General features: G+C 40.3%; 1 protein-coding gene across 1 annotated transcript in view; it reads right to left on the reverse strand.

Annotated features, from left to right (window-relative positions):
• Positions 1–13,429, reverse strand: part of CHCHD3 (coiled-coil-helix-coiled-coil-helix domain containing 3) — a 159,740-nt gene that overhangs the window by 114,309 nt on the left and 32,002 nt on the right. The window contains exon 4 of the mRNA XM_058805107.1: positions 1,042–1,186. Within this exon, the coding sequence (XP_058661090.1) occupies positions 1,042–1,186 (145 nt within the window). The remainder of the gene's footprint in view (positions 1–1,041; positions 1,187–13,429) is intronic.

The raw sequence follows: 13,429 nt of genomic DNA on the forward strand, positions 1-13,429 counted from the left end.
AAGAAGGAGGACAGGACACGCCCCAATTCCTCCATCTTACTTCTTTAGACCCCCCTGTACCAAAATCCTAAACCCTGTGTTTTACACTTTAACTAACTTATCCCTTCACCATTCACCCAGTGAATTCCTCCCAGTCCTCATACAGGCGTCGTCTCCTGTGTAGGATCAAAGTGCAGCCACCAGACACTTCTGGCAACATTCCAGGACTCCCGAGGCCCCCAAGGGTGGTCTCGGCCACTCCGCACCTCCATCCTGAGGTGCTGAGATCCCACAGTTAGAGAGTTTTTGTCCATCACAGTTGGATATCGGTACTAGATCAATATCCATACTGGGAATGGGATATACCAAAGTTATGAAAATGCTTTGTATTTTGGGCATTCAATATTTGTATAGATAAAAGGACTCTGGAATCACCTGTAAACTGTGGTGTGTATTTGGGAGCTATCCCACAATAAACACACACTTTCTAACCTAAACTGTTAGAGAGTTTTTGTCCATCACAGTTGGATATCGGTACTAGATCAATATCCATACTGGGAATGGGATATACCAAAGTTATGAATATGCTTTGTATTTTGGGCATTCAATATTTGTATAGATAAAAGGACTCTGGAATCACCTGTAAACTGTGGTGTGTATTTGGGAGCTGTCCCGCAATAAACACTTTCTAACCCTAAACTGTTAGAGAGCTTTTTGTCCATCACAGTTGGATATCGGTACTAGATCAATATCCATATTTTTAATAAATCAGACTGGCTGAGCAAACCTCAATTTACACATCTACTATTCTTCCATACCGAAACTTGCTCCCACCTCTATTTCACTCTAAAATTTCACATTCAGAGACACAACCTTTGCTTTCTTAGTTGTCCGGCAAGACTGGCTGGGCAATCCTCAATTTACACATCCACTATTCTTCCATACCAAAACTTGCTCCCACCTCTACTTCACTCTCAAATTCCACTTTCAGAGACCCAAGCACACACATACCTGTGAGATTTCCTGCCCAATTCCCTCCCTCCCCACCCCGTGAGCACTCACAAAGCGCTGAGCCTTCTGCCGCTCCTCCTCGGTGGCCGCTCTCTCGCGGAGGATGGCTCGGGTCAGGTGCTCGTTTGAGGAGATCCTCTCCCGTTCCAGCAGCTTGCCAAGCTCATCCCGAACGTACATTTGCTCTTGTTTCAACCTACAGGAGGTGCAGGGAGATTCAGGCTGAGAGAAAACCCAAAATCTACTTTCCAAGTGTTGTTCCAAAGCAGAGAAGTCGCTTTAAAAGCCATCACAGAAATGCTTTTTAAGGCACTTAAATACAAATATTCACTAAAAGAAATCCAGAAGTTTATTTCTAATTGAAGTATCAAAATCTGAATACACAAAAGCTACAAGTTTCGACATCGTTGCTCATTAAATCATATAAATTAAAGCTGATTCAATTAAATATATTTTTAAGTAAGCTGCTGTCACAGACATCTTTTATGAAAAATCCTTTCCTTAGGATTTTTTCCTCCTGAGAAGCTGAGAAGCCTCAGGAACAAAATGTAAACAATGATTATCTGCTGCTGTGGAATGCAACAGGTGCATCTGGGATTGGTCTCATGAGGTTGTTTCTAATTAATGGCCAATCACAGTCAGACTCTCTGTCCGAGACATAAACCTTTGTTATCATTCTTCTGTATTCTGTTCTTAGCCAGCCTTCTGATGAAATCCTTTCTTCTCTTCTTTTAGTATAGTTTTAATGCAATATATATTATAACATAATAAATCAGCTTTCTGAAACATGGAGTCAGATCCTCATCTTTCCCTCATCCTCAGACCCCTGCGAACACCAGCACAAGTTGCAGAGAACTCTGTTGGTTGGCTGGGTTTTTGTCTGGTTTTATGGAACCATTTTTCTGGGAAAATCCTTCTCCCAGCAGCCAGCAGGCACTCAATCTCCACCTGAAAGCTTTCCTGCACTTTGGAAGTGCTTTCCTCCCTAAACACACCATAAACCCAAGGACTTCATCCATTTCCCAAGCTCCACGAAGATCGAAGAACCATCATCAACCTTTCCCAGCCGTCTGAGAGGAGCAGAGAAAATAGTTATTGAACTTGTTGCAACAGAGTTAATAAAGGCAACTTCAGGCCCAGAAAATTCTCAATGTTTCTATGTCACAAGCCATAAATAGATTTGAAACCTTCAATGGAGTACTTGAGACAAGCACACCGTGTCTCATTTTCATGGGAACACTCAGTGAATAAAACCTGTGTGTTGTGACACCGAGCACGGAACTCGGAGCAGTAATGGAGCTATGAAACACTGGGTTTCAAATAGATTTTTTTTTTTTTTTGTTTTTGTTTTTTTTTTTGTTTGAAAGAGTGATGGAGAGGAAGCTTCAATATTCTCAGTGCATTTATCTGTTGTCAAGGGAGCTCTGGAGAACAAATCCTAATGAGTTGGGTCACTTTGTAAAAGGTACCAGCATTAGAGTACATTAGATTCTTCCCCAGGGAATACATTTAAGTGAGGTAGGGAGGAAAAAAGACAATTACAAGATGTATTACTTCAGTGCTCAGCTCCAAACCCTCTGAAATGCAGCAACCAACTGGGAATCTTTATAAAAGTTTATTAAGCTGCATCTTCAATTACTCCAGCTAAAAAAGAAAAAAAAAAATAAAAAACTCAAGATTATGCAGACATGGACCAAATTCCATTAAGTGATTTCCCAAGGTCCCCTAAATTACTTCAGCAGGATTGATATAACAAATCCTTCATACAATCATAACAATCCTTCACACAGCACAGTCAAAACATGCTGGTTGTCTTTTGGATTGGAGAAATCATGTTTTGCCTAAAAAGGAAAAAAAGTGTCAAAATAGTAGTCTCAGCACCTTTTTCTGGTGAGCAATAAAAAGCATTTAATGCTTCTCGAGACTGAAGGAAGATCCTTCCTCATCCTTCTTGGATTTGACCTCCTAAAAGTGGTTTTCCATTAAAAACGGTCACCTCTTTATGCTGCTGTACACAGCAGAGTAATTAAAAGATATGAAACATATTTTACATATAAAAGAGCAGAAAAATCTAGCCAAAAGTTACGATATTCTAAACTATGAAAAATTAAAAAACAAAAAACCCTCATGAACAAAAAACCCCAAAATGAAGCAACCCCTCAACATTCAGACATTTACATTTAATTCTTCTTTACATCAAATTGGATCTTCTTCCTAATTTCTCATTTAAATCAAGACACTCAGGTCACCTCAGTCAAAGAAAATGCATTTTACTGTTTGTTTTTTTCCTCCCTTTCCTTTTCCTTGCAGGGTGTTCTACCATGAAAGAAAATTACACTATTTCATTATCAAATTTTTTACTATTTAGGCCAAAAAGGATTTTTTTTCTGTCCAAGACTGCTCCTGGCAGCACCTTCAAAAAAAATTCCAACTCTTTTTTATCAACTCCCACCCTCATTTGTGTGACCAGGATCACACAACACAACGAGTTAAATTCCTCAAAAAAAACTTTTATTTAGGGCAGTTTTTACTCCCAAAACAATATCCCTAAACCGCCATCTCAACTGATTGAAATTCAGCAGAGTTTTGAACAAAATAAGCGGGATTTTGAAGTCATTTTCATTTATTTGAGTTGCATAATTGGGTGGCTTGTAGGAGCTTAATGAAACAAACATTCTGCAGATCCCGCTGATCGCAAACATTCGCCTGCGTCAACCTCCAGTAGGGTTTTGTTCCTTGGCATTGCAAATTCATTTTCCTGGCATTCAGCATGTACCAAATAAAGGCAAACAGCAGCTGGATTTACAGTAATAAATTCTATTATTATCTATAAATTATATTAGCTAGGCAAAAGTAAAGGAAAAAATAAAATTTAAAAAAGTATGTATGTATATATATATAAACTTGTCACTACTCCAGAAATTCCACAGGAATTTTTTTTTCAAGTGACATTTTTAATTACAGCAGAAATAAAGGCTCGAGTTAATGGTTCTTGTGTTTGAGCACAGAACTCCAGACAACAGAGTGTTATACCGATCATTTATACAGAAAGGATGTTCAAAAAGCTGCTGAAGCAGCAGAAAAGGCTGCTGGCTGTACATTTTCCCCACACAATTGATATCTTTTTGAATAAAATCCTTCTAAATAATTATGAAATACTGCTTTAAGAAGTGTGGAGTGGCTGATTTAATGAAGTGTGGCATGCAAGGCAATCACTTCTCATGGTGCTGTTGGAAAACACACATCAAGCATTAAGAAGCAGCTCCAGTTAAAATCTGCGTTAACACTTCGCAATATTTCATTTCTCAACTGCTTTATAGCACACAACCAACACAAAAAAAGCAACAATTCCTGCCTCTCCCCAGCACTGTCATTGAGAACTTCAACACTCTAAACTTAATGCTGTGAAGAAAATTTATGTATCTGTATTTTTTTGTAAGAGGATGGGTAAATCCTGACAAACCAATCACCCGGGATTTAGGGATCTCAGAAGATTTATTCCTGTCAGAGGGGCATAACAAGAATTTGAGTATTTTTGTTATCACATTGTCATATTCAGGCTCCACTGTAAGACAAATTTTGGACTGTTTTAGTCCTGAAGTCACTTTAATCAAAATAATGTTTGCAGTACATTCCACCTCTAAATCAGATTTGGCTCACGTTGAACACCACATCACCTCGAGGAGCAATCACACAACAACAAGCAAAACAAATTCTGGAAGATACTCCCAGATATAAAAAATATATAAATATAAAAAATTTAAATATACTTAAAATATAAATAAAAAAAGCCAGGTTTTGTTAATTTTGATTTTCTGAGATATGGGCTGGAGGTGCAAAAATCAAATCCATGTGATCAAACCACCCATTCCAACCTCCTCTCCAGCAGAGCTTCAGACCAAAGGGAAAATATTTCACCAAAATAACATTTCTGCTTCTGCATTCCAGCTTTTTATTCCTCTCTTTTCTTTCTGGAAGAGCAGGGAATGTGGGATTTTAATGGCATTTGTTATTGTACAGCTTTTGAACTATTAAAGTCCTACATGCAAGATTAAGCACAAGAGAATTTACCTGTGAATTTATCAAATATTTCAGTGCATTATCTAAAACAGACTGAAACATTTAACCCATATCCCTTAAAATCAAGTAATAACAACACAATAACACAAAGCAAAACAAGAGAAAAAATAATTTCTCAATTAAATCACAACTTAAAATTAATAACTGACAACCATCATATCAAGTCCAACAAGGTAAGAGAAGCCAAATATAGAACTGGCTCCACTTTCCAATTAGAATTTGAAACACAGAAATTTAAAACCCAAACAAGAAATCATCTCTGAGGGCCAAGGAATTTTCTGTATCACAGAAAAACAAAAATACACTCTAAAAAAAAAAGACTGATAAAACTTCGCTGCACTCCAAGTGGTTTCCATCCTTTTCACATCTAGTTTTTAATTAAGTTCAAGAAAAGCAAATTGTTAATTTTGCCATGTGGATTTATGGCCCAGGACTCTCCTCATGCCCAGCATGACCCCTGTTACCCACAATAACAAGATGAGTAATTTAATTCTAAATCCACAAGAACTCCCTCTTTTGTTTACTTCAAAATATCCATTTCTGTTGTTCTTGAAAAACACCTGCAGATGTTAATTAAGGAAAAAGCACCTTTTAATTCAGAGACAACAGCAACACACTGAGAAAAGCTGAAAAATACTAGTTTTGTGCTTTGATGGCCACTTCACAGTTTATTCTCCATTAATCAAGAATCCACAGAAATCCAAAACTGGCAAACAATACTCTCAGAGAAATACAGTGATTTGTCATTTCCAGCCCTTATTTTCAGATATTGGAAATTTATTACACTATCAAAGCCTAAGCATTTCCTTTTTGCTATTTTTTCAGGGCAGTGATTACCTGCCAGTTGTTTTATCTTTATTACAGTCTCCAAGCTACACAATCTGATGGATCTGTGACGTTCCACCATAAACTCACTCAGGCCTAAAGCACGAACAGTGTCATTTTTCACTACTTCCAACCCAGCAAAAATCAAAATATTCCCCGTTTCAAAGTCCACTGTCAAGAAAATCATCCTGTCCTCTATGAACCAGGGAAAAATTTAATGATATGGACCCCAAAAACTCACTCCAACTGGAGATGCTACAGCACGAGGAGGATTCATGAGGTTTTCTGCTTTCCTGGACCTCAACAAGCTCCTTAATTCCTCCTGATGGACTCACAGAAGGATCCAAAATGTTTTGAGCAATGTGTTTAGGGCAGGCTGCAATATTGATGAGGGAATGATGTCTGTGAGGGCTGAGTTTCAATATTTCATGAGCGGGACGCGCCACGGAAAGCCGCGGCTGGAAATGGGCGAAGCTGCCGAGGGGTTTGAAAGGATGTGAGAGACGTCAGCAAAACATCTCCAAGCTGAGCTCTGAGAGGTGTGAAATGGAGATTTCCCTGACTCCATCTCACCTGTCTGCAAAGTCAGGGAAATCACCTCAAGTTCTTCTGATTTTACAAACACGTAATGAAGGAAAGAGAGAGGGAAACAAATTATCTGGGAGGTCAAGGCACAGAAAACACAAAAAAGTTGTTAAAAACTGAAGTTTCTACCACTGTTTCCTCATTAAAAACATTATTCTCCACTCATAAGACTTTGCACAGCACAAGTGACAGGAGCTGTTCCTAACATTAGTAGCAATCACATTCGTAACAACTGTTTGGAAATTGCACTTTTAAACTTTTCAAATCATGGAAATATTAACAGAAAATATCATTTTTCTGCACCTGAAAGCTGTGGTGTCAAAAGGATATTTTGCTTTCAAATTTTTGGCGCTCCTGTTGCTCAGCCTGGAGAAAAGGAGGCACAAGAGGGACCTTGTGGCTCTCCACAAGTCCCTGACAGGAGGGGACAGCCAGGGCAGGATTTGGGATACAATTCTTCTGATTTTACAAACACATAATGAAGAAAAGAGATAGGGAACAAATAATCTGAGAGGTCAAGGCACAGAAAATACAAAAAGGTTCTTCAAAACTGGAGTTTCTACCACTGTTCACTCATTAAAAACATTATTCTCCACTCACATAAGACTTTGCACAGCACAAGTGACAGGAGCTGTTCCTAACATTAGTAGCAATCACATTCCTAACAACTGTTCAGAAATTGCACTTTTAAACCTTTCAAATCATGGAAATATTAACAGAAAATATCATTTTTCTGCACCTGAAAGCTGTGGTGTCAAAAGGATATTTTGCTTTCAAATTTTTGGCGCTCCAGTTGCTCAGCCTGGAGAAAAGGAGGCACAAGAGGGACCTTGTGGCTCTCCACAAGTCCCTGACAGGAGGGGACAGCCAGGGCAGGATTTGGGATCCAACCCCAGGGAACAGGGACAGGAGGAGAGGGAATGGCCTCAAGCTGTGCCACAGGAGGGTTAGCTTGGATATTGGGAAAATTTCTTCGTGGAAAGGGATGTCCAGCCCTGGCACATCTGCCCAGGGACTGCTGGAGTCCCCATCCCTGAAGGGATTTAAACCTGAAGATGTGGCACCTGGGGATGTGGTTTAGTGGTGGCTTGCCAGTGCTGGATTAATGCTTGAACTCCATCTTAAAGGAATTTCCAACCTCAAAGATTCCATGATTTCAAGATTCCAAATCCAAACCCAAAATGCTGAAGCTTTAAAATCATGGGAATATATGAACTCAAAAAGGTTCACACATCTCATCAAACCCAGATTTATCATCATTTCATGAGTGCAAAACCAGTCAAATGTGATGACAGGGACCCAAATTGGCCCCACTTTAGCCACCAGACCCAGCACCATTAAAACCTTCTGACAAATCCATCACGAGTGACCAAGAGCTCTCATGACTGGCACAGGCAGAAGAGGGAAGGGATCACACTTCTGAGCAGTTATGCTTGAACTTCACATGATTAAATTTAATGAGAGCTCCATCTCTTTATTCCATACCCACTTCTTCCTCAGGGTGACTGCTCCTCCTTAACATTCGCCATACATGAATATAAATTACCCTTAATTCATTATACACAGTGCTGAGAACAGTGAAGTGATTCCAGCAGATCCCTGAGCTGGCACTGACCTTTTCCCATCCCAGTAAGTTCTCCCTCATCTTTGGTCCATCCCAATAAATCCTACCTCATTTTTGGTCCATCCCACACTGTCACAGGAGTTTGGGACGTGCTCCAGAGACAAGGAGGGGAAAGGGATCAGGGGATTCTGATCTTTCTTTAGGCTGAACTCCTACTTGGAGTCCTGTCTCCAGCTCTGGGACCCTCAACACCAGCAGGACCTGGAGCTGCTGGAGCAAATCCAGAGGAATCCATGGAGCTGCTGCAGGGCTGGAGCCAGGCTGGGAGAGCTGGGAATGTTCCCCTGGAGCAGGGAAGGCTCCAGGGAGAGCTCCCAGCACATTGCAGGGCCTGCAGGGGCTCCAGCAGAGCTGCAGAGGGACTGGGGACAAGGCCTGCAGGGACAGCACCCAGGGAATGGCTCCCACTGCCAGAGGGCAGCCATGGGTGGCATCTTGGCAATGAGGAATTCCTGCCTGGGCTGGCATTGCCACAGCAGCTGGGGCTGCCCCTGATCCCTGCAGTGCCCAAGGCCAGGCTGGAGCAGCCTGGGATGGTGGCATTGGAATGGGATGGGCTTGAAGGGCCCTTCCCACCCAAACCATTCTGGGATTTGGGACACTCAGAATCCATCCCCAGGGATTTTTATGGAAGTTGGGGATGGAGAAGGGAAGGGAGACCCTTCCTGGAGTGCTGAGATTGCCAGTGAAGCCCCCAGACCCCAAAATCCCTTCCTAGAGAGGAGTCGGGGTGGGGATGGATCCAATGGCAGGCTGGGAGAGCTGGGAATGGAGGGAATTCCCTGGAGAGGGAGCCTGGGGTGGGATTTTGGGAAGGGATTCCCAGAGCAGCTGGGGCTGCCCCTGATCCCTGCAATGGCCAAGGTTGGACACTGGGGCTGGAGCAGCCTGGGATGGTGGGAGGTGGCCCTTACCCTATGGAATGAGATGATCTGGAAGGTCCCTCCCAACCCAAACCATTCCATGATTCCATAATTCCATGATGTCTGTTCTCAAACCCAAGCCAACACTGAAAATACAATTTTAAGGTTATTTTCCACCTCGTCCCACATAACCACCACTGCCTCAGCCACCCTATTTCAAACACCAGACTTGTCCCATCACCCAAACTCTCAATCCAAGCCACACCATCCAGCAGAACCCCCTCATTCTCCCTCTCCCTTTCCCAGCTGCCTTCCAACCCCAGCCTAACATCTGTCGAAGGAAAAATCCCTCACAACGGCCACGGGATTTTATGTGCCAGGCCTTGACCAGAAGATCCAAGACTCGTTTCAAATCTCAGTGATCTACTCAACTCACTCCAATTAATTCAATTTATCAACAGCACTTCCATGGACAGCTCGTGAACGCTCAGAGCAACAAGGACAGTGACTCTTGTCAGTGGTTGAGTTTTCTTGGAGCTTCCTGAGTTGTGGGAGTGTTTTTGGGGCAGAGTTTGGTGCTGGAAGGAGGAGGGGTGAGTAAAAAGGGGGGCAGGTTGTTTGAGGGGATTTTTAATTACACTTCATAAAGCCATTACTTTTAAAATAGGTGCATTTAGATCAGTATTATATAGAGGCAAAACAGATGAGCAAATTCCCATTTTTATGCCAGAGGGACACGGAGAACCTGAGTTAGAATTGTGAAACTGCTTTACATAATTTCTGTATATTTAGCTAGCCACATAACTCCATTTGAAATTACTTCCCAACTTAATATCCTTCCCCTTGGGATCTGCAACAGCAGTCCTGGAATTATGACAGCATCAATTATCCATTAAAATGAAGTGACAGTTAGAAAAAATTTTATTAGTATCATTATTATTATTATTACTATTTTTAAGTGTTTCTCTGCTGCTCATTTGCTGCTTTTCAAAATGAAAGAGCTCAGCAGTTTGAAAGCAAAGGTTTGTTTAAAATTGCCAGGGGGGGAATAGTTTTCCTCTTTCCTACCTGAATCTGAAACTATGAAGCAGGATTATTTTTGTGGATGCTCTCTCACTAGCTCCAAGTCATTTTCCCATCTCTCCTAGAAATAAACTGATCAAGATGAAGCTCAGTATCCAAGCTGTCAGCTGAGATGGCAGGTTTTAAAATCCATGTGAAAAATAAGCCCTTGAAAATTGGGGTTTATAAAGGCAGGAGTGAATTATAGCTCTGCTCTCTCCAATTTCCACCTCCCATCTCCAAGATTCATCTCTCCATATCCTGAGAGCCAGACATAATGGCATTAATGGAGAATCAGAGCAGGAAACCTTGGAGAGTAACTCTGCCATTGCCAAAAAACCTTTTTTCCTTCTGAAAACAAAACATTTTTTCACTGAAAACAATAAAACTTCAACGGGCTTCTAAGGCAGTTTGATACTTCCCGACCTGATAAACACTTTTATGCTTCCCTGGCATTTTGCAGGTAAAAATCACACACTAAACTTTCCTGCTTTGAAGAGCTGCCCAAAAAGGCACCTGTTGGAACCCTGGCTGCTGGGAATTTTAGACTTTCTATTCTGACAGACACTGACCCCCAAGAGAACACTGCATTGATCTAAAGCTGTAAAAATAACTAGCAAAATTGATTCATAAAACTAAAATTATAAGTGTATAGTTTAAATATAAGTGTATAATGTCACCTAATAAAAAACTAAGAGTTTAAAGTTTCAGAATATAATAATATATATAAAACGAGATGGAAGTTTTAAAACTAAACTAGTCCATCTTCTTTACCTTCTTCTTCATGAGTTTAAATAATATTGTATAATTAAATAAAAAAATCCACATTATGAGACACAAGTAGTTAGTTATTAAGTTAAAAGTAAAAATGATTTATGAATCATTTCTTAATTAGACAGTTTATCCTTAAAAAAACCTTATAAAAATGAAATATATCTCCATTTTTAAATTATTAAACACTACAGAACACAGCATTTATAAAGAGCGCAATATAAATAAGAATTAATAAATGTCTGAATCCAAATCTTTTGCTGAGTGTGAGATCAGACAAGGGAAGTGTCTGCTCAGAGAGGTGGAAAATGTTGGAGAGATGGAATGGCTGGGAAGGAAAAATAAGAGGAATTCCAGGTGGGATGTGAGGCCAAAATCTTCACAGCCCTGAGGCTGGAGGAGCCCTTTGACACTTCAAGGGGTTTTTTTGTTTAAATTTCAAGTTTTAAAGTTATTATTATAGTTTGGATTGTTATTATTATTATTATTATTATTATTATTATTATTGTATCATATAACAGTATATAATACTTTATAATACAATAATATTATATAACAATATAATTAATGAATAAGTATTATTATTGTTATTATTATTATCCTCACACAATCCATTAAATGCTGGGTTTTGGATTTTTTTTCTTTTGTTTTAAATTGGGTTTTTTCTTTTGTTGAGGTTGGGACTGAAGGTATTTGAGGCCATAGTTTGTGTTTAGATTTAGGTGTTTATTTTATATAATTTTACTTACATTATAGTTTTATAGGTAGTGAGTTCTGCAGTTCTTCATTAGTAAGGTACAAAATGGTTAACAATCTTTTGTTATAGGGTCTTTTAAGGTTAAATTATTTAATTAAGAAATTATACTTAAATATTTTCACTTTTAACTTAATAACTATTCACTGGAAGCCTGCAATGAGGATTTTTCTGTCTAATTACAAAATACCACCCAAACTCATGAAGAAGAAGGTGAAGAAGAAGGACCAGCACTGCCCTAAAAGTTCTGTCTTAGCTTTCTATCCATTCCTGCATTCTAAACCCTTAAACTCTGGGTTTCCCACCTGTGATCTCACACACTCCTGTTCAAACTGCACACCCACAGTCCCAGTTCCATCATTCCATTCTGGAAGCTTCTCCAGGCCTCAGCTCAGTGCAGGGTTCTCTGGGGGTCAGTGCTGGCAGCACAGAAATCTCCAATTCTCAGCAGCCAGGGTTCCAAGGAGTTAATTGCTGATTGCCTTTGGGATAATTAGGAATTGAGGGACAGCAGGTTGGTGAGTTTATCTTCTTTTTGCCAAGGTTAGGGTTAAATGTGTGAGATGATATTTTCTGTTTAGAGTCAGATGTTTATTAGTTCTTATCCATGTCACACTCTCACAATCCCTGAGTTCTACAGCACTTCAATAACAAACTAAAAATGGAGCCCCATCTCTCTCTCCCCCCAAGGCCTTTTAAGGATAAACTGTCCCATTAAGAAATGACACCTGAATTATTTTCACTTTTAACCCAATACCCAACCACCCATGCCCTGCAATTGGGACTTTTTTATCCAGTGACACAAAATCACCCAAACCCCTGGAGAAAAAGGTGAAGAAGAAGGACCAACCCAAAACCTCCATCTTGCTTTATATCTTCTACTGTATTCTAAACCCTTAAACTCTGAGTATCACACACTCCTGTTCAAACTGCACACCCACAGTCCCAGTTCCATCATTCCATTCTGGAAGCTTCTCCAGGCCTCAGCTCAGTGCAGGGTTCTCTGGGGGTCAGTGCTGGCAGCACAGAAATCTCAAATTCTCAGCACCCAGGGTTCCAAGGAGTTAATTGCTGATTGCCTTTGGGATAATTAGGAATTGAGGGACAGCAGGTTGTTGAGTTTATCTTCTTTTTGCCAAGGTTGGGGTTAAACGTGTGAGATGGTATTTCTTGTTGGGACTCAGATGTTTATCAGTGGTTATCTGTCACAGTCTCACAAACCCTGAGTTCTGCAGCACTTCAATAACAAACTAAAAATGGAGCCCCATCTCTCTCTCTACGAGGCCTTTTAATAAATGACACCTAAATTATTTTCACTTTTAACCCAATACCCAACCACCCATGCCCTGCAATGGGGACTTTTTTATCCAATGACACAAAACCACCCAAACCCCTGGAGAAGAAGGTGAAGAAGAAGGACCAGCACTGCCCCAAAACCTCCATCTTGCTTTATATCCATTACTGCATTCTAAACCCTTAAACTCTGGGTTTCCCAGCCTGTGATCTCACACACTCCTGTTCAAACTGCACACCCACAGTCCCAGTTCCATCATTCCATTCTGGAAGCTTCTCCAGGCCTCAGCTCAGTGCAGGGTTCTCTGGGGGTCAGTGCTGGCAGCACAGAAATCTCCAATTCTCAGCACCCAGGGTTCCAACACAAGGAAAAAGGGTTTATTTTAAATTTTTATAAAATCAGTGATATAAGATAAAAATCCCCTTGCATTTCTCGATGTGATTATCGGTTGGGATCTCTGGTTTTACCACACCAGAGCAGTTTCTCTTGCCAGGAGATATTAAACTCTCATTTTTGAGCTATCCCAAGTCAAAACAATTATCATCATTTTTACTGCTTTGGAGCATTCCCAGCTTTTTCTC

The sequence above is a fragment of the Ammospiza caudacuta genome, chromosome 5, assembly GCF_027887145.1.
Source record: "Ammospiza caudacuta isolate bAmmCau1 chromosome 5, bAmmCau1.pri, whole genome shotgun sequence".
Classification (NCBI taxonomy): domain Eukaryota; kingdom Metazoa; phylum Chordata; class Aves; order Passeriformes; family Passerellidae; genus Ammospiza; species Ammospiza caudacuta.